Source organism: Branchiostoma belcheri, unplaced genomic scaffold, assembly GCF_001625305.1.
Source record: "Branchiostoma belcheri isolate BF01 breed outbred unplaced genomic scaffold, Haploidv18h27 scaffold97, whole genome shotgun sequence".
NCBI classification, from domain to species: domain Eukaryota; kingdom Metazoa; phylum Chordata; class Leptocardii; order Amphioxiformes; family Branchiostomatidae; genus Branchiostoma; species Branchiostoma belcheri.
This window is the reverse complement of record NW_017804653.1, coordinates 1,138,564-1,160,216: the sequence shown is the minus strand read 5'-3', so window position 1 is coordinate 1,160,216 and position 21,653 is coordinate 1,138,564. Positions and strand designations below refer to the sequence as shown.

Sequence of the window (21,653 nt, the reverse complement as noted above, 5' to 3'; positions counted from 1 at the left end):
CAATGATAGATGGGAAAACTGTAACAACTAGGAAGAAAAGGACGTTCCTCAACTGTTGGGGGCAAAACATGAGCATTTTTCAGTTGATACAAGACCAGAATCAAATTTTTTTTTTTGCAAATCAGAAAAAAACGAAGAGGCGAATCCGAGAACCAACAAATTAAATTGGTGTGGCCTAAAATATGTATCTAGGACACAGCATGACTCATATCCGGACAAGCATGTTTTTCAGACATGAAATGCAAAGTGCTAAGGCAAAACTAAAGTAAAACACAATTTTATGGTGTTTTCATCAAATATATATAATATCTATATTACTATTATATTACTATGTAGGAGTAACAGTGATAGTGACAATTTGATGAAAATCTATGATGAAGTAAATAATAAGGTAATTTGTGAAAGCAGATATTTGTTGTATAGAGATACTCTAGCAAGTAGAAACTAGCTATTTGTTGTAACCATCCTAAGATATTTAACATGGACGTTATTTATTTTGTCTGACCCTTACCTCTTCCCTCATAACCTCAACGAAGAGCTTTTTTTTAGCTTTCAATGAAAGGATTTGAGCTTTCATGTATAAAGAATGGTTCACACACACCCTCCAATGGTGGATTGCAATGAATTCTCTGCTGGATTCTCATTTCAGCACCAAGGAAAGAGCCCATTGCATGTATTGTCAACGGAAACCATGGTGTATCATGTATGCACATGAAGGAGGCACCTGCGGATTTTGGAAAAATAACACAATACATAAAAAGCGTACTCTATAACTTGAGCCATCCCTAATTAATTGTTTATTTACATGTTTGCTTCCTCTACTAACAATAGAATTGTCACACATGTTATATATTTCCTTACCTCTTTCCCCATATCCTCAATGAAAAGCTTTTTTTAGCTTTCAATAAAACGATTTCAGCTTTCATGATTAAAGAATGGTCCAAAGAAACCTTCTTATGAAGGATTGCAATGCATTTTCCACTAGATTCTGATTTCAGCACCAAGGAGAGAGCCCATTGCGTGCAGTGTCATTGAAAACCGCAGTGTACCATTAATGGAGGCACATGCTGATTTCGGAAAAGATACAATGCATCAAGAGTTCGTGCTACGATCTGGGCTTGTCCTAATTAGGTGTTTGTATACATGTTTGCCTGCTCTTCTAACAATTGGCATTCTCCCACGGTAGAGCTATCCCGCGGCAAATACGTTAGTTAGCTGCCCTACATGTAAGGAAGCAATGGGAGGATGACAATTGGATATGTCCCAGTCAAGCTTCCTATGACGATTCTGTATTGTTAAAACTTGGCGAACTGACGTTGACGCCGTGAACGTAAGCGTCTTGTTGCCATGGTAACTGCCCTACGTCATCCCCCTCCACCCCCCTGCCCCAAGTATAAAGCCCCACAAATGAGAGAGGCCGGGGAATAATTTGGTTGCCAGGTTGCAACGTGGAGCATCCGCCCCAGCGATCTTTCTGGCGGAAGCCACGCGTATTCAAATACCGCCCGTTTGAGGATACCTATAACTCTTTCGAGTGACAGTTTCAGAGGTTCACTCGCGATATGTAGAAAGCGGTAGACGCATTTTTTCCGCCACGGGACTGCAATTTGGAGTTAGCGCCCCAGTGATCTTGTCGCGGAAGCCACGCGTATTCAAATACCGCCCTTTTGAGACATCTATAACTCTTTCGAAGGACAGTTGCAGAGGTGCATTCGCGAGTTGTAGAAAGCGGTCGAGTCGAGGGAAAGAAACGCATTTTTTTCCTGCGCCACGGGACTGCAGTCTTTCCCCGATCGAATGAGGAAACCTATAACTCTTTCGAATGACAGTTGCAGAGGTTTTATTCGCGATATGTAGAAAGCGGTACAACTGAGTGAACTAAAGACGCATTTTTTTCGCCGTGCGGGACTATACTCGTAGTCTTTCACCGAGTCGGACCATGGAAGGTAGCGGGGACAACAGCTTCTCCCTCCCGAACGTTTCGAACCAGAGTTTCCCCACGGCCATCCCGGGGTTTCAGCGGGACGAGACGCTAGCGGCGATAGAGGTGGGGGTTCTGGGCGCGATGATGTTCCTGGCGCTCGGCGGGAACTTGTGCGTCCTGGCAGACATCTACCACAGCAGACGGCACCACAGGCGGATGCACCTTTTCCTCACACATCTATGGTTAGTACTACATCGTGCATATTCTTCGTTTACTAGCATTTGGTTCGTTGTTATGGTAAACGTATCGAGGAATTATAACACTTCACAGCGAACATAAGTATATGTATAGCGTAGCGGTAGAGTGCTCGACTCGGAATCAAGAGGTCCCGGGTTCGAGTCTTGACATTCCACCGATCTTGTGCCCTTGGGAAAGGCACTTTATACGACCTTCCTCACTTCGCTCAGGTGAAAATGAGTATTGTATTGTCCCCTGTGTTAGTGGCGGCATTAATATAAGTTGAAAAAAAAACGAGTGTGCCGTCACCACGTCTGGTGATAACATGTTGGAATATATATAAAAAAAAACATAAGTATACTTCTTGGTTGGTTAAAACTCAACGTAAAGATCTTGAAATTGCAAGTTTGATGATTCCGTTGAGGTAAACACTTTTGCACGGTCAAGTTCTGATAATCTTTCTGATGATATTCTGCTACATTTTCTTTTGAATGGTTCTTCTTTTCTCTCAATAAGGAACAATATTCAAATATTACAGCATGTCCAGGTATTTTTGTTGGAATCTCACCATTTTTTGTAACATAGTTTATTGATCAATCCTGTTTTTATATATCTGTTTCACCTGTCCATTGATTCATCATAGTATTCAATTTCAATGTTATCTGTGCTTTGCTTGTTGTATGTATTATGTATTGTCTGGTGGCGACATGAATATAAGTGTATCTTGAGTGTGTCGCCACCATGTCTTGTCATTATATGTTTCAATAAAAAAAAAGTTCTGATAATTTCTTTCCTTCCTGGTGTAAAACATAAAGACAAGCAAAAATCATAAAAATCCCTTCACAACATTTCAGATACCAGTATACCGCCCGCAAACGTAGCACCCAACAAGCGGAAACCAAAACAGATATCTCAGCGGTAGCCATAACAGGCACATGTAACGTGAACCCCCATGATTGCACCAGGTACTTAACAACCCCCCATTAAAGAACGAAACACGTTATTACCAATGCAAAGCATTCTCAAGTACCTGTTCAACAACTGAATATCTGGCTGGAGTATGCTGTAATAGTATCTCTTTAAATTCAGTGTTGTGTGTTCTCACTTCAGCACCAGGGACAGAACCAATTGTATGTATTGTCAGCAAAAACCACAGGGTACCATTTTGGATTTCGAAAAAGATAGTACAATGCATCAAGGGTGTACCTTCTATGACCTGGGCTAGTCCTATTAGGATTGTAGCTATGGTACCCATCAGAAGTTTATCTGTTGAGGCGTTAAATCATATATAGGTTCATTGCATGTGGAATAACCAATGTGTAAAAATGCTTCTGTAGACTTACGGCCTAGTTTCGTTAGACTACACACTCACGTATTACCATGTAGAATAACCAATGTGTAAAAATGATTCTATAGAGTTTCAGCCTAGTGTCATTAGACCACACGCTCACGTATTACCATGTAGAATAACTGATGTGTAAAAATGATTCTATAGAGTTTCAGTTAGACCACACACTCACGTATCACCATGTAGAACTAGAAAGGCCAATATTTGCTTTGGAGCAAATATAGCGATGGGTTCACCACATTTTACCACATGGCAGGGAAAGAATGAGAAACACAAGGGAAAACAATGCTTTACATTGATATAACTATAGTATGAAGTAACATACAACTAAGACTACAACAGTTGGATAGCTATTCCCTACATTATTGGTTAGGATTGCATAATGCAAACTGTTGATTTTCAAGATAAAAAGAAGCGTTCATAGCCCGCATTCCAATGCTGGAGCAGGAAAGCTTAAAATACCTACCAAAACACTTGAATACAGACATACTGTCAGTATGGCATGGCTCTGTGCAGGTGTAAATGAAGTTAAGCCAGTTAAATCCCAACAGCCAATCAGCAAGGAGAATAGAGGAAAGCTGCATGCCTATTGGTTGATGCCTTGCATGCCATTGTGATGACTCATGTCCAAATGTGGTAAACACTGCACACTTACACAGTAAATACATTAGCTATTACACAGCCAAAAAACTCAAATAAAACCATTCTAAAAGCCTGTATCACAATAATTTAAAAAACGCCTAGGGGTATTTGCCCACTGTACCTCCATACCAAATTTCAGGACCTTAGGCCCTAAAATGAAGAAGCTGAATCCATTTAAAGATATGGCAGGAGGAGGAGAAGAAACATCAGAAAAAGCAATATGGTGGTGTGGTGAACCCATAATAACCGATGTGTAAAAATGATTCTATAGAGTTTTGGCCTAGTTTCATTACACTACACACTCACGTATTAACATGTAGAATAAACTAAGTGTGAAAATGATTTGGTAGACTTTCATGCTAGATTCATTAGACCATACACTCACGTCTTACTGCCACTGTGATGGAAGTATTTCATTTAATACGGCTCGCTGGTGTGGTAGACATTTAAGTACCGCGATGATTCGAATCAATCAACCAGCAAACCTGCCAAATAAACTGGCATTATATCGGCCTGTTCACTTCCGCTAGGGCTAGGCGTGTAATAGCTATGTGATTTGATACGTGTAATGAATGACAGAATGGAAAATATCTCATGTATGAAGTGCACAGGAACGTGATCTCAACCCAGTTACACTGAAAAGCTAATTTTTCCACTGGTCGAAAGAAAGACACTATGTACTATCAGGGCTCGAAATACTGGGTGCATGTGCACCTTAGTGCACCCAAATTTGGAGCTGTGTACCCAATTTTTTCTGTGGGTGCACCAGTGCACCCAAATTTTTAATAGGTTTAACGTATGTAAATATATAGTAGTTACATCATATTCTTAATTAACATCTAAGTGTCAGAAAAAATAATACAATAATTGTCATAGTACTTTCCTGGAAATGAAACATAATCATAGTTTTATAGATATTCTGCATATTTTATCTTGGTGCACCTAAAACATTTTTTCTGCACCCAATTTTTTAGGTTAGGTGGACCAGTGCACCTATTCCTAAAAATAAATTTCGAGCTCTGCTGTAGCATGCCAGTAACCTAGGTGCCATCCCCCATAGTTACCACCGGATCTCCCATGCCTGGCTATTATCACGCCTCTTCCGTAGTTATAACCGGTTTTGTCTTGTCTCTTTCTTGCTACTATGGTAACAACAAGAGACATCCGGTGGTAACTAAGGAGCATGGCACCCAGGCTAGCAGAATGTAGGTCAATTGAGCGGGATTCAAACTCCCAACCTCCTGGTCCAGAGGCAGGATAACTAACTGCCAGATGACGCCTGCTATAAGGAGTCTAACTTAAAGATATTGCCTGCTTTCTCCCATTCAATATATGTGATGTAGGGTATTGGGATTTTTTTTTAACACAACCGGTAATGACTCTCCCCTGCTTATGTTTACATGTATGCAACTTGTCATAGTATGTCAATACCGTAAAGGTAGTTTTGTATATTATAAACATATGGCATACCTTATGTTACCCAGAGGCACATTAAGCAATTTTGAACTAATGGTATATTTTGGCATTGGAAATATCAGATAGAAAGTAGGCCATTATAAGAAGAAATCTTATTAGGAAATATGCTACACGTATATTGATATCTATTGTCTTTTTTTACTCTCATGTTACATGTACAATGTACCTGCAATTAGCCTTCGGGCAGGAAGTTGCTACTAGAATAGGAGCCTAAATCCCTCCTGCTATAAAATTGCAACATGATGTAACCCAACCCTAGTTACCATGGTGACAGTCTGATTCAGCTCATTGAAGAAGAGGAAGAAGAAACAGAGCAAAAACAATGTTTTCCTTCTGCAAAGGTTAACACAATAATTTTATCATCTCTTTCCAGTATTGCAGATCTTGCCGTTGCCTTCACGAACATCCTCCCACAGCTGATCTGGGACGTGACGGGCCGGTTCCTTGCCGGCGACATCATGTGCCGGGTGGTCAAGTTCATCCAGCTGGCGTCCCTGTACGGCTCGTCCTACGTCTTAGTCGCCACCGCAATGGACCGGTACTCGGCGATCTGCCACCCCATGTCCGTCCTCACCAAGACCTCCAAGCACCCGAAACGACTGATCCTGCTGAGCTGGTGTCTGTCGTTCCTGTTCGCCGTACCGCAGGCGCAAATCTTCCGGCTGCAGCTGGTACAGGGGGAGTACGACTGCTGGGGGGAGTTCGAGGGGGACTGGGGGGACAAGGCGTACGTCACCTGGTGCTGTCTCTCGCTCTTCGTGGTCCCCTGCTTCATCATCGCGTTCGTCTACGTGCTGATCTGTCGGCAGGTGTGGAAGAGCTTCCAGAGCGACAACCTGGACGTGGTGAGGACGCGGCGGGGGGTCAAGGTGACCCGTCACCGGCAGCTGACCGTCAGGCCCAGGACTCACATGGGGATCGACTTCACGGCCACCAAGGTGAAGACGGTGCAGATGACGCTGGTGATCGTCATCGCCTACGTGGTGTGCTGGTCGCCGTTCTTCGTCTGCCACCTGTGGAACACCTGGGACACTGAGGCGCCATTCGAAGGTAAGGACACAAACTAACATTCTATTCAAGATTAAGACACATCTGTTAAGGCTATTGTACTTGACAGTGTCGCTGCAATGGTAGCAATAGTACGATGGCACATCTGATCAATTGCTGATGTCACGCATCTGTAAAGTCTTGTGTTAATAATGTCACAAAGACCCAATGATAGAGTATTTATTTGCCTTGCTTTCCATACCTGCATCCAGAATGGCGCTTTATCCAGAACCATGTTCTGAGGCTCAGTTCTGGATAGTCCACTCGTATCCATAACCTTGCCTGGCGCGAATCTATATTCTTTGATACGCAATTCTAGATACAATAACTGTTTCGAGCGCTGGTCAAGACTTGAACAATGGTACATCCTTGGTTAGTGGTTTTGTTCTTTGACTAGCGCTGAGGTCTTATGTGAAAGAGTATAATATTAGTAGTTGAACACTCACCACTACTAGTGGACTAGCCCTCTACTGTGTTGCTTACTGTTTACTGTTGAAGCAGAGGCATCTGCACCTGAATAATACTTCTCAAAACCTCAGGCATATCGATGAAGGTTAGACAATTCCAGGTAATGAGATACACAAGGAAAAAGTTATTCAGGCAACTGGATAGATTTTGAAAACTGCCAGACTTTTCTAGGTGTACTAGACTCATGAACTTTGACCTATAGACCAGAATGCATTGCAACTACACCTGCGAACTGCTGACTGCATGGTTCCTGGATGTTCAGGCCACACCAATTTAATTTCTTGGTTAACAGATTTGCCTGCTTCATTTTTTTCTGATTTGAAAAAAAACTGCAAAATGCTCATATTTTGCACTGAACAGTTGAAAACAGTCCTTTTCTTCCTAGTTGTTAGAGTTATTCCATCTTTCAATGCAGTGGTATCATTAAAAGTTCAAAATTCATTGTTTAAATTTTGTGTTGACTTCATGGCTCCTATCGTACCATTTTGGGCCATAATAGGATGCCTAGGCCTGTTTTTATTTCTATTTTTTTCACCCGCCTGCTCCATTATTTTTCTAGAAAAATCCATTAACCAAGAAATTAAATTGGTGTGGCCTCAAGGTCACTACAAGGTTATAGTGAGACTCTCACCTCCTTGGTCAGATCAAGGACGACACCTGATGCCAAGACGTGAACGACCTTATGACCTTCATATTGCACATAACCTTGAAAAGGGTTTTTGTACAGTAGTAATTTTCTAATCTGCTGGTTTGGCATGATTTAATATCATACGTTTGAGCAAATGTTTTCAAGCTGAAAAATTGGCATTCAGATACAATGGGTTACTAGGGCCCAGTGCTAATCATATCAGTTCACTTGAGATTGGCTTTCTTCTTGAGATGAAATAATCATTCATTCAATCAACTGCATCTATTAACATTGACAGCGTCTAGAAGGAGAAATTTAATTACGTAATTGTGTTTGACTTTTTATTTTTCTTAATTAAAAAGTTGTGTGGCGATATGATGTAGATTAATGAAACTGCACATAGATGGAAAGGTGTAGATACGAAATCAAGACAACTTGCAAATATCCCAAGGTTGTAGATACATGTAATTATTTTAGCCATGGCAGATATATAAGATTGTAGATACATGTAATTAATTTTAGCCATGTCAGATACCAGGGCCAACCGGGCTAGGCATAACTCACGATTTGGGGCATAACTAAAAGCTTTCAAAATGTGCCCACCAAACATTCACAACTGTGTTGCTTGCAAAGCAAGAGGCAATGAGTTGAAAGTTGCTGGACATAGAAGACCTTATAGTCCAAAGCAATGCCCGAAATGTACATTATTTCTCTTTATTTACAGTACAGCTTCATACTCTTTGAATCCCCCAGACTTCCAGCAAAGTGTGATGGAACATACAAATGTATGTTGTCAGGCTCACTGCATGTGTGCGATATCGATAGTCCCAGAATAACGTATACATAGTCTATTGAATATAGACACCTTCATATATCACAGCAAGCTCCGAAGGGTGTTCCAAAGCACCCAAGGGCAAATGTGCCGTAACCAGCATATCAGTACTGCCAGATGTTGGGTGTACTTCAGTGTGTTAATGGTGCATGTGCGATGGTGCTGTTACCACATACAGCCTTGTACACCATTAGGGTGTCTTACAAATGATATATGTAAGAGGTGATTTGCTAAACTTGGATAAAAGAGAGACAGATGTACTCCTTTCCTTATGTGCTATGTCAGGATATCTGCTCAGAGAATATGCGGTATAAGTTATGAAGCTATCTGCCCTCCAAAGCATAATGCCTAAGTCTGGATGCCAGACCCATAGCACACTGGGCCAAAGTACTATCCCACTGTGCACACTTACTTTGGCCCCAGTGTGCTCTGGGTCTGGCATCAAGTTTCAAGTTTATCGATTTCACCAGGGTATATCTCTTATATCTGTTTTTCAGATATCCCTGGGCACACATGTTTAAAAATACAGACTGTCATGAAAATTACAACACAGGGCTTGAAATACTGGGTGCATGTGCACCTTACTGCACCCAAAATTAAAGCTGTGCACCCATATTTTTTCTGTCGGTGCACTGGTGCATTTTTTTACATATCAAATGTATGATAGTATACAGGATATTCTTGGCACCTAAGTTTCAGAAAAATAATAAAATCTTTCTTGTAGTACTTGCTTCAGATTTTGAAGTTAGCTCCCATTTTGTATTCAAGCTCAGAAGAAAAACAGTAAGATCTCTAATTATGTTTTGTTTTATGTGTTGCACCCAAAATATTTTTTGTGCACCTAATTTTTTAGGTTAGGTGCACCAGTGCACCTACATGTATTCCCAAAAATGAATTTCGAGCCCTGCAACACAATAATATCCAGGCTTTGCCTTGTGAATGGGACATTACTCTTAATTGACCAACATTAAGTAAATACCAAGTCTTCTGAGGCCATCGTTAAGTTAACGCTACCTCTGTAACACTAGTGGTGGCGGTGAGATTTGAACCCAGCCATTGTAGTGACTGTGAACTAAATTGCACAGCACACTGGGGCTTCAGTTCGACTACAATAATTAATCATTAGTAAGTCTGGAGTTACTGTACTGGCAGACTAGGGAACCCAACGGGAGCTGTCTTTAGTCAAAGTTGCCAATAACCTTTTACGAAATCCTTCAACTGAACAAACCAAAGGCGTGGATAGATCCAAGCCAGCTCAGAAAGTTTGAAGCTAAGACTATCGCTGCGCTCCAACTGCCTCGAGATGGATAAAGTGTGAACAACATGCACAGCATCCAAAACTCTATTAGGCCACACCAATTTAATTTCTTGGTTAACTGATTTTTCTAGAAAAATAATGGAGCGGGCGGGCAAAAAAAATAAAAAATAAAAACAGGCCTAGGCATCCTATAATGGCCCAAAATGGTACGATAGGAGCCATGAAGTCAACACACCAGACTGGTTCAAAATTTAAACAAAGAATTTTGAACTTTTAATGATACCACTGCATTGAAAGATGGAATAACTCTAACAACTAGGAAGAAAAGGACTGTTTTCAACTGTTCAGGGCAAAATATGAGCATTTTGCAGTTGATTCTGAATTTTTATTTTTATTTGCAAATCAGAAAAAAACGAATCCGCGAATCCGTTAACCAAGAAATTAAATTGGTGTGACCTAAAGCGTGAATAACATGCGCAGCATCCAAAACTCTATTATCTTAGGCAATCCCAGTGTATCGACAGATCCCTCATCTGGTTGGTCTGCTGAAGAATGATACAGAGAAAAGCTGCTTAGACTTGATGGATAGAGGTTTCTCTGGAGGTCTTTTTTCTCATTACTTGTCTCTCGGTCCGTGTGATTAGACGGCACAAAACCGCTTCATCGGTTTGATGTATGTGTACTTCATGGTACAGATACGGTCTGGATGTCTTTGGTAGTAAGATAGTTTGGCATGGCCCCAAGCTATGAACTCAGCTAGTGGTATTATGTTTGCACTCCAAAGCATGGAACTCGACTCAAACAACCTTTTCTCAAATAAGCTATGGCCTTATAACCCCCTTGCTTTTCATTGTTCTGTATCCAAATTGTTGGCGAAGACCTAGGTGATCACTGAGGAGATTTTACGGCCACATCACTCTTTTAGTCTTTAAAGGCATCCAATGCAGTTTTAGGGCTTGTAAACATGATTTTTCAAAGCCAATATTCTCGTCATTTACCTACATACTGAGTTGAAACCACACTGTCCCAATGTATATTGAATGTCATGGAGCAAAAATTTACAAAATTCTGATGGAAAATGGTTACTGGAAGGGCCCTTGGCTGATTTATAGGGTACCACCCAGAAAACAAAGGACTCATCTTGGGGCTTTTTTCTGCTGTTTTAAAAGCCCAAAGTATGAAATGCTGACTCAAACATGCTAATGTGGCTCAGTATGTGTCAATATCACAAAGATTGCCTTATTCAGAATATTTCCAACTTTGTTGCCCTGAAATCGCATTGGATACCTTTAAATTGAACGAGCTAGACTTAGACGGCAATAATATCTCAATGATGTTTTTAGGTAAAAGAAAATGTTTAGAAAATGATAAATGTGTTCATGGGGATTACAAAAACAAGACTTCAGATACCAGTAGTTTGTTGATCGTGAAAAAAACACACAAACACAGAAGAAACAGATTCTGAAGCCCTGGGCAGTCACTTGACAGCTATAAGACTCGTTTTGATTGTTGTATGTGCGTGATATCAAGGGGCACCAGTTACTTAGAAAGCTGTCAGTACAGAGAGATAGCAAATGCTCTTTACGGCTTTTGTATGATGATAAAAGGTTCGATTTCATCTAGCGCTTGGATCATATAATCGCCTCTGAGACTAAACCGTTTTTAGCGTCCCCAATGGTAAAAACGAGCTGATGACTAAAAAGACATCGAAAATAGATGGGAAAATAGATACAGCTGTTTAGGGACTTCATACGCAGTTTTGCAAAGTACAGGGTGGCCCAGAGCACTTTAAGTTGTGTCCCACACGACTAGGATGCTATTGATCTGACATACTACAAATGGTCTGTTGTCTTGTGGCGGAGAATCTGTGTAAAGTGCTTTGTAATTGATGTTTGAAGACTGAGTGGCATTTTTTCTGTTTGTGTCCGGTATCTTTACAGATGTGGACAGGAAACAGTTGGCTTTGATAGCTACATCAAATGTTGAACATTCTGCACTCAGAGATCAATAAAATTATTCAATGAGGGAAGAGAAAATGTAGAGACAAATCAGCTGAAAACACAGACAATCAGCACCAAGGACAGGAAAGATGTCCTATTTCCTCCAGATTACTAAAACAAATTTTAAACCTACAAAACAAATTCTGTACGATTGATCATATAGGTAATTTACATTATGCTTGGTGGGAGCTTTTAATTATAGTGAAAAAAAATTGATAAACAGAAACGTAGGTAAATACAACAGAAAGTGTAGCATAGACCGAAAACTTTGACTCAACACGGAAAAATGTCAACCAGCTTTCTCCAACTTTCTGGGCGTGAATCATTGAATAACTCCATGACTTTTCATGAATATTTTAATTCCATCGGTCACCTACGGCATTAAATTCATGCATTTGTCGGCTTTTCAGATTGCTTCAGCCATTGTGTAGGATTTGCCGGGAAATAAGTTTTGTACGAGTAGCACTTAGGGTTCTTTCTGTCTGTGTTTGATCTTACCGAGGGACACATTTTGAATGGAAGTTCAAGTGTAAGGCTAATGCAGTGTTAATGACTTTGCCTGAAGCAGTAGGCAACACTGGTCCTCTTCATCCCACTCCCATTACTGACAGTACGGAAGTCTGAATCTTTGATGAGCAGATCTTGTAGGTTGATTCGGAGGAGAATATAAAGAAGCAGCTCATCTTTGTTTCTGCTACTCCAGACCATCCCACTCTATCTGAAGATATTGATTGCCTTTAGGATCCTGTCAGTATCTTGTCTCTCTGTGATGCACTAGTCTTTATTGTTGAGGTACAATTTGCTGTAATGTCTCAACATTTGAACTTACGTTCAAAAGTTTTTACTACGGTATCAGGGCTTGAAGTACTGGGTGCACCCAACTTTTTCTGTGGGTGCACCCAAATATTTTTGGAGGTATTTTTTATATATCAAATGTATAATAGTATACAGGATATTCTTGGCATCTAGTGTAGACTAAGAAAAATAATAAAATCTCTCTTGTAGTATACGTACTTGTTTAAGATTTTGAAGTTAGCTCCCATTTTGGATTCAAGCTCAGAAGAGAAGCAGTAAGATTGTTTTATATGGAGCACCCAAAAATTTTTTTTGTGCACCTAATTTTTTTAACCGGTGCAATAGCTCAATTGGTAGAGTGCTCGCTTTGTAACCGGGAGGTCGTGAGTTCAAACCCTGGCCGGGTCATACCAAAGACTTTAAAAATGGTACACACTTCTTTCTCTGCTTAGCACTCGGCACATATGAGAACGAGTGTGGGAAGGTCAAACACACAGCACTACCAGCGGACCAGCCCCCTGCTGTAGTGCATTGCACAACTGTGTGTCGCCCAAGGGCTACAGAAATGGATATGGGTACCACCCTACGCTCTGCATAAGGGCACGGGAGACCTTTCTTTCTTTCTTTCTTTCTTTCTTTCTTTCTTCTAATTTTTTAGGTTCAAAAATGAATTTCGAGCCCTGTACTATGATTTCAAGCTAAGAAGAGACATGCTGCAACAGATTCTGATCAACAAGCCAAACTCTGATGTCACTACCGGTAAAAAAAACTGTGGCTGGCCCGTCGGTGAGCTACAACTGGGTCGAGATCACTTTCCTGCACCTTCCTCGATCAAACGTTGGACGATAAGACGAAAAACAGCACGTGTGCAGACCATTAGTTTGCCCACTCCATCACAAGATGTTTGCATAACCAAGTCTATGAATGAACATCCCCATTCACATCCTGGAAACGAGTCTTAAAAGTATGCTTGGCCTTTTAGTTGACATCCGGATAAGCAGCTTGTTACTGACATCAAAGGGCCTAGATAGAAAGGCAACGATCGTAAAGAGCCTGTCACTGTCTCTAGCACATCCTGCTTGAAAATGCTTGGTCCATAAAAGTTGTACAACAGTCTAGCTGCCATTGAAGACACAGCGCATGTCTTCAATTGCATTTTGAATGACACTGCGGTTTTGCCTGTTGCTACATTACTGCACCTAGTATCTAGTCGTCCTTGAGCTGACTTACATTGGAGGACAGGGCTCGAAATACTGGGTGCATGTGCACCCAAATTTGGAGATATGCACACAATATTATCTTCTGTGGGTGCACCAGTGCACCCAAATATTTCCGTAGGTTTAGGTATGTAAAGATGTTAAATGTATAGTAGTAGACAATATATTCTGAACATCTAAAAGTCAGAAAAATATCAAAATCATTGCTATAGTACTTTTCTTTAGAACTGAAACATAATTAGTTTTTGCTGACATTCTATTTATTTTATATGGTGCACCCCAAAAAATTGGACCCACAAGTGCACTCATTCCTAAGGCATTCTCGGATTTGCCCTGTCCATTTTTTTCTGATTTGCAAAAAAGAAAAAAAATTTTAGGTCCTAATTCAACTGCAAAATGCTCAATAAAAGAGACATATTTTGGCCCCAATGGTTGAAGAAAGTCCTTTTCTTCCTAGTTGCTTTTCAGTGTAACAACGATGCAAATTTGTTCTTTTAATTCAAATTTTAGTTCAAAATCTATTGTTTTAATTATAAACCAGCCTGGTATGTTGACTTCATGGCTCATACCATATCATTTCCAGCTATCACAGGGTGCCTTGGCCTGTTTTTTTAAAATTTTGCCCCGTGCTTCATATTTTCTCTGAAAAAATCAGAGAAACAACAAATTAAATTGGTGCAGCCTAAAAATGAATTTCAAGTTCTGGAGGTGGTAGTTGCTAAAGTTAGAGATGGCATATTTCTATATTACCAAACCTTATTCATGTCTTAAGTAATAGTCAATATTCTCTGAATGTCCTCCAAGGGAGATGAAATGACCCCGGTGGTGATTCGAAACGACCCTGGCGCAAAACTACCACCGAATTGAAATCAGCGGAGTCCCAGCACTACCGTATTCTGCACCGTTAACGACTGTTCTTGGGATGTGAATATAACTCAATTCACTCTGAAGAACCTGCACAGTAGATGGTTAGGCCACACTAATTTAATTTGTTGGTTCTCGGATTCGCCTCTTCATTTTTTTCTGATTTGCAAAAAAAAAAAAAAAGATTCTGGTTCTGAATCAATTCAAAAATGCTCATATTTTGCCCCCAACATTTGAGGGAAGTCCTTTTCTCCCTAGTTGTTCAAGTTTTTCCATGTATCAATGCAGTGGTTTGACTAAAAGTACAAGATTCATTGTTTCAATATTAAGCCAGCCTTTTGTGTTGACTTCCTGGATCCTATTGTAGCATTTGGGGCTATAATGGGATGCCTTGACTTGTTTTTTATTTTTATTTTTTTTCGCCCTGTCGCTTTATATTTTTTTCTGAAAAAAATCTGAGAACCAACAAATTAAATTGGTGTGGCCTAACTGCTTGGTTTCTTAATATGTGCAAAATGCAATCGTTTTCCGGATCCTGGAGTGTCTCTTTCTCATTATATCTTTTGTCTCCAAACCAAGCCAAGTGTGACTTTTATTAAATTCAATTAGAATAACTCTTTCATACATATATATACACGCTCTGTTTGAGTCAATGCGCCAAGGGTTTTCAAGGTTAGGAGTGCTGATTGGTTTTTAGATATCGGGGGTGGTTTGTACAAATTAGTTTGACCCTCGTGTCCACGGTAAATCAGCGCGTGTAGTCCGTCTAGCTGGAACAGAGACTTCCAATAACTTCACCAGGCAATATAAAGCCTTAGAGCCCGCTCATCATATGGTCAGTGCAGGGGTTTACCTTTATGAGTTTGGTCAGGATTTATAGCTGAGGCTGACCTCGCCTGACACACCGCATTCATCGTAAGCTCATCTTCTAGTCCTGACTGATGCAACGTCAGATATGATCTCCAAGCAGAGGTTTAAGCTTTGGCTTTGGGATATTTTTGGAGTGCTTTCTTTTTTGTCTGGTATCTTTTTTCCACCAGCTTTTGGGTGGCATATTGGATGCTGCATTGCCAATTTCATACTCTCTTGCAGCCATATCTAAGTCATATATGATCTCCAAGCAGAGGTTTAAGCTTTGGCTTATTTTTAGAGTACTTATCGGGCTTTCTTTTTTGTACGGGTATATTTTTTTTGCCAGCTTTTGGGTGGCATATTGGATGCTGCATTGCCAATTTCATACTCTCTTGCAGTTGGCAAAAGGTTGGATATTTGACTGGCGTATTGCCAATGATATTACTGTGCCAATTTGATACTTAAGACTTAAGCTTGCAGGCAACGAAAGATCGGCTTGTAGATTAAGTCGGATATTCCTGATAAGAACTCATGATGAGTTTTGCTCAAAAGGTCTTTTAAGGCCATGTGAATACAGACATTTGCCAGGGCCTACACAGGCCAGCTCCTCAGTTCCAGGGCCAACATGCCCCGACAATTTTTTTTCGTAGCCCTCCTTCCTCAAGCAAAAATCACCGCAATTATCTTGGTTAGACTAGCAGGGATAGAAGCTTACATTGCCAAAGAATCCCAGTTCACAGCCCTACAGTTGTGAAATAAAACACCGCGGCTGGCTTGGTCGAATTATCATCAATGATGATTCTATTTGCAGTGAGACCATCAAATGTGATATGGTGTAAAAGGTATGACATGTCCGTGGTGCTGATTTCTTGGTGGTTGTTCCCTGGAGGAATTTCATGTACTAGATATTGGTTGAAATCAAAGCGGGTAAGATAATGTTTCCTGGTAGATTTGGCCTCACTCAGCAGCCTACAAATTATAGAACGAAGTGCCCAAATTTACTTGTTTTTCTTTAACCCTTGTCCTGCTGGCATTCCTGGCACAATATTTTTCAATAAATTGATGTCTTAATTAGATCATAGCCCCCAAATTTTTTTGCTCTGCAGTGGCATAGTTACTTACGCATTCGTTGCGTTTCGCTGCGGTGTGATGCGTTGCACGAGAAACACCCCCAAATCATACATATACAAGGTGCTATATACATGTAGATGGTACTGTATGTGAAGAACAACAATTGTTGTCCTCCGCAGGACAAGGGTTTTAATATTAGCACAAATGAGGGTATGTATTTGTATCTGTATAGCCGGTATAACAACCACTTGGCATAACTCACCAGTACCGCGATGTGGTGGACCAAAGTTAAGTTTCAACACTTTAAGTCTTTGTTCATGCCATAAGTGATGACCTAAGAATAGATACATATTGACTTTGACTTGTCCCACGGTCATCTCAGCCTACAGAAGATTGACATCCGACCCCAGAGGATGCTGGGAGATCTGACACATGCCATGACTCAGGTCAGTACGTGACGTCAGCCAATCCTTGGGCACGGCTTCGGGGACAGTTTACGCAGCCGAGTTCTGTATCATTCGTGACAGTGATGAACGGCAGGTGCTTTAGCTGGAGGTATCCCATCTCCCAGATCGCTTCTATGTCTTCTATTATCATCACCCGATCGCTGTAGAATATGGTCGTATAGACATGGGAGCATTACTTCTGTGGATTGTCATTGCCATTGATTACTCTCTTGGGTCTCATCATCAAGTGTCGATCACATTCTTAGGCCACACCAAATTAATTTGTTATGAAAAACGTAAACTTTTCTCCAACTCAAAATTTCACCAGAAATTTTCGACTGAATCACTCAGTCTTCCTCAGCTATCTGACCCAAATGCTGTGGACACGTTGCAAATTACTGGTGAGTCAAATTTTCTGGTGAGTCAAATTGGTCAAAATTTCTGGTGAGTCAAATTTTGAGTTGGAGAAAAGTTAAAGTTTTTCATAATGTAATTTACCAACTCAGATTAACTTTCATGCAAATTAATTTGTTGTTTCTCAGATTATTTCAGAAAAAATATGAAGCGACAGGGCAACAAAAAAAAAACAGGCCAAGGCGCCCAATGATAGCCGGAAATGTTACAATATGAGCCATAAAGTGAACATACCAGGCTGGTTTATAATTTAAACAATAGATTTTGAACTTTTAATGAAACAAAATTGCATTGTTACATTGAAAAGCTTTAAGAACAAGGAAAAAAAGGACTTTCTTCAACCATTTGGGCCAAAATATGTCTTCCATTGAGCATTTTGCAGTTAATTTCGAACAAATTTTTTTTTTTTTTTTTTGCAAATCAGAAAAACAGGGTACTTAAACTTAAAGTCCCTGGCAAAGTGCAACGTCAACTACAAAAATGGGGTAATGTATGGAACTGCCAGAAAACTCCTATAGGGTTTGGTGCAGTGGATCAATGGAACCCATTGAGGAAAGATTGGTGGCACTGGCAGGACATTTAGTTGGCTGCTGAAGCATAACCAGTGCATGATAATGACAGGGGACCAAGTGTTGAACACAGACGCTTTTGTTCAAAGTATCGACATTTAGTGGCATTGTCTGAGCAACACTTAAGCCAGTTGGGGTAATGGTGGCAATGGCAGGACATTTCTTTGGCTGCTAATACATACACTGCGCATTATAATGACAGGGGACCATGTGTTGGGCACAGACATTTTTGTTGAAAGTATTGACACTTCTTGGCAATTTCTGACTAGAGCAACAGTTCAGCAAGTTAAGATGATAGTCTATGTGTGTCTCCAATCACTTGCTTAGAAACAATTATTCCAACAGGGTACTGAAAGTACCAAGTTGAACATAACTTGTACCTTCAACTGCAAAAATTGGTTAATGTATAGAAGAGCTGGAATACTCCTATACAGCTTTGGTGCAGTGGATCAATGAACTTGTCCATTGAGGAAAGACCTGTCATTTAGGAAAGAAATGTCCTGCCATTTCCTTGGCTGCTGATGCATACACTGCGCATTATAATGCAGGCCTCGAAATTAACTTTTCTTACTATATTGTCCAAGCACTGTCCCTATATTAATTTCAACTGTCCCAAATACAAAATGAGGATGAACTTTCCCAACCTGTTTTTCAGAAATATTGTTTGACTTTTATATGACAAAAATAGGAAATTTGAGGGGACTTTTCCGGAGCCAAAAGCCAGGATGTGTGCTTGGCAAACAAAAGAAGGGCTGATATTCTGTGGTTGATTATTTTTCTATTGTCCCTAAAATGTCCCAAAGTGTCTTTTCAGTTGTCCTGGCCAAAATTTTAGTGGTCAGTGGCCATCGTGACACCTTTAATTTTGAGCCCTGATAATGACAGAGGACCATGTGTTGAGCGCAAACGTTTTTGTGTAAGGTATTGACACTTCTTGGCAATGTCTGGTTAGAGCAACACTTAAGGTTTATCGTGATGAGACAGTCTACGTGTGTCTGTTCACGGATGTACTTTCATCAGCAATAAACCGCCTCTAAAGTGATCCTTGTTACTGATTGCCATAAACTCAAGGTGCCAAGAAAACGTCAAGTCTTATACTTAAGGTAATAAGAGAAGCAAAGAGGCATTCTCTGTGCCATGTCTGCAGTAACTGTACTAGACTTAGTTTATATATACGGATACCAGTTTTTGAGCTGACTACTGATTGTTCTTTTTGATATTGCAATGGTTCAATGCAGGTGAAAATGATTCTTTTACATTAACTTCTGTTAGAGCACACTAAAGAATATTAAGCTCCTATTTATTACATACCGTTTTTCATCATAAGGCCATTTGTACATTTCATTTTTCCCCTTTCAAAAGCACCTTATACTTCATATTTGCATATCAATCAATAGTTTGTGCTTATAAACCTGCATTCCTCCTCTGGTCTCTTAGTCACTGACGAAAGCTAGTGGATACTAGCTGAAACGTCTGACCGTTTCCAAAATCATATCCACTTGCTTGAGTAACTTCTTTTTGGCGTATCATATTACCTAGATGTCTAACCTTCATCGACGCACCTTATATTTCATTTCGTTTTTGAGTGGTCATGCAGTACATGTACCTTTAAACTATCTTGAACGCAGGAACTTCAAAGAATATTGCACAACTGTCTACAGTATTGCGTGGGGGATGATATATTGGCTATCTGCTGGGCAATGGTCCCTGCATAACACGCCCTTACTTTGATTCCTGACCTATCAAGTTTAATGTCTTCAGACCGACCTTCTCTGTGGTTATATCTGTGTAAAGTCACGGTAGCCTGGTGTTTGTAATGCACAATTTTTTTTACCTTGGGAGACGTTGGCATCGTAATAACTTATGTCTAGACGGGGAACTCTGAAAGTGAGGTCGCCGTGTACTCGTATCTGTATCAGTATAGCCGGTATAACTGTCTTTCAGCGTAACACACCAGCTTCGCATGTACGCGGCTCGACAGCAGCTGGCTATATTACACCGATCGACTTGTTCCACCTAACCCTTGAACTTCTAGCTCTAGACATTGTTTAAAGCAATCTAATGACAATGCCCCTACTGTACTTGGTGACAGCGAGTTCCACTCTGTGATACTTCTAGGAAAGAATGAATTCTTGAATACCTCAATCCTTGGTTGATAACTCTGGTACTTGAAGGCATGGCTATTTCTTGTTCTCTTCTGGGCTGGTATTAGGTATTAGGTACTTGGTAGTTGGGATGTCCACCAGTACTCGTGTCAGTTATTTCTGTCAAAGCTCACTTTTGTTATTCTGTGGACTGCATGTTTCAATGACTGAACCAAACTGATCAGACGTCGTCAAGTCTTGTGTGATCTGCTTCAACTTTATAGCACAAGATTACAGTCTACGAGAGCCCTTTATCATATCAACGAGATTTGACTGGTTCCTTATGTTATAACTATAAGCATCCCATCAAACTGTAAGCATCTCATCAAGGATGCTGCAAAATTTAAGCAGCAATATTGCCAATAAAAAGCTGTCTCTGGCTGTGTCTGGCAAAACATTAATATAAATTATAATATCTCCAATTTAATTTCTTGGTTAATGGATTCGCCCGCTCCATTTTTTTCTGATTTGCAAGAAAAAAAAATCAGAATCAATGCAACATGCTCATATTTTGCCCTGAACAGTTGAAAACAGTCCTTTTCTTCCTAGTTGTTACAGTTATTCCATCTCATTAAAAGTTCAAAATTCATTGTTTAAATTTTGAACCGGCCTGGTGTGTTGACTTCATGGCTCCTATTGTACCATTTTTGGGCCATAGTAGGATGCCTAGGCCTGTTTTTATTTTTATTTTTTTTCCCGCCCGCTCCATTATTTTTCTAGAAAAATCCGTTAACCAAGAAATTACATTGGTGTGGCCTCAGGAACTTTGAAAATCGTATATTCTGTACAGACTTGTAGGTTTTTTCTGTCCTACCACTGCCATCTCTGATTTCTGAAACACTTCAAAAGAAAAGTTCAGTATGTCAAAGGCAATATCTACTTTGATGTGATTTATTTGCTCTCAGACTGTTATATTGCTGGGCACAGCAGGAGGCAGTTGCTTGGCGCCCCTCCCGGGGCTTCAAGTCCAATAAAGTTACATCTGAAACAGATCTCCAAGTCTATTCCATTTGTGGCTGATAGACTGAAAGGCGGGACACGACGCACCCATCATACAAAAAAGCGAGAGACCTTACCCTTACCCAACATCAATGTCATCTTCTTGCACATAAGGCCACAACAATTTAATTTCTTGGTTAACGGATTTTTCTAGAAAAATAATGGAGCGGGCGGGCGAAAAAATAAAAATAAAAACAGGCCTAGGCATCCTATTATGGCCCAAATGGTACGATAGGAGCCATGAAGTCAACACACCAGGCTGGTTCAAAATTTAAACAATGAATTTTGAACTTTTAATGATACCATTGCATTGAAAGATGGAATAACTGTAACAACTAGGATGAGAAGGTCTGTTTTCAACTGTTCAGGGCAAAATATGAGCATTTTGCAGTTTGATTTTGAATTTTTATTTTTATTTGCAA

The 21,653-nt window shown here is 40.2% G+C and overlaps 1 protein-coding gene across 1 annotated transcript in view; it reads left to right on the top strand.

Annotated features, from left to right (window-relative positions):
• Window positions 1-1,705: 1,705 nt before the first annotated feature.
• Window positions 1,706-21,653, top strand: part of LOC109461871 (mesotocin receptor-like) — a 35,722-nt gene continuing 15,774 nt past the window's right edge. The window contains exons 1-2 of the mRNA XM_019758341.1: window positions 1,706-2,166; window positions 6,001-6,677. Coding sequence (XP_019613900.1) covers window positions 1,940-2,166; window positions 6,001-6,677 — 904 coding nt within the window. The 5' untranslated portion in view covers window positions 1,706-1,939. The remainder of the gene's footprint in view (window positions 2,167-6,000; window positions 6,678-21,653) is intronic.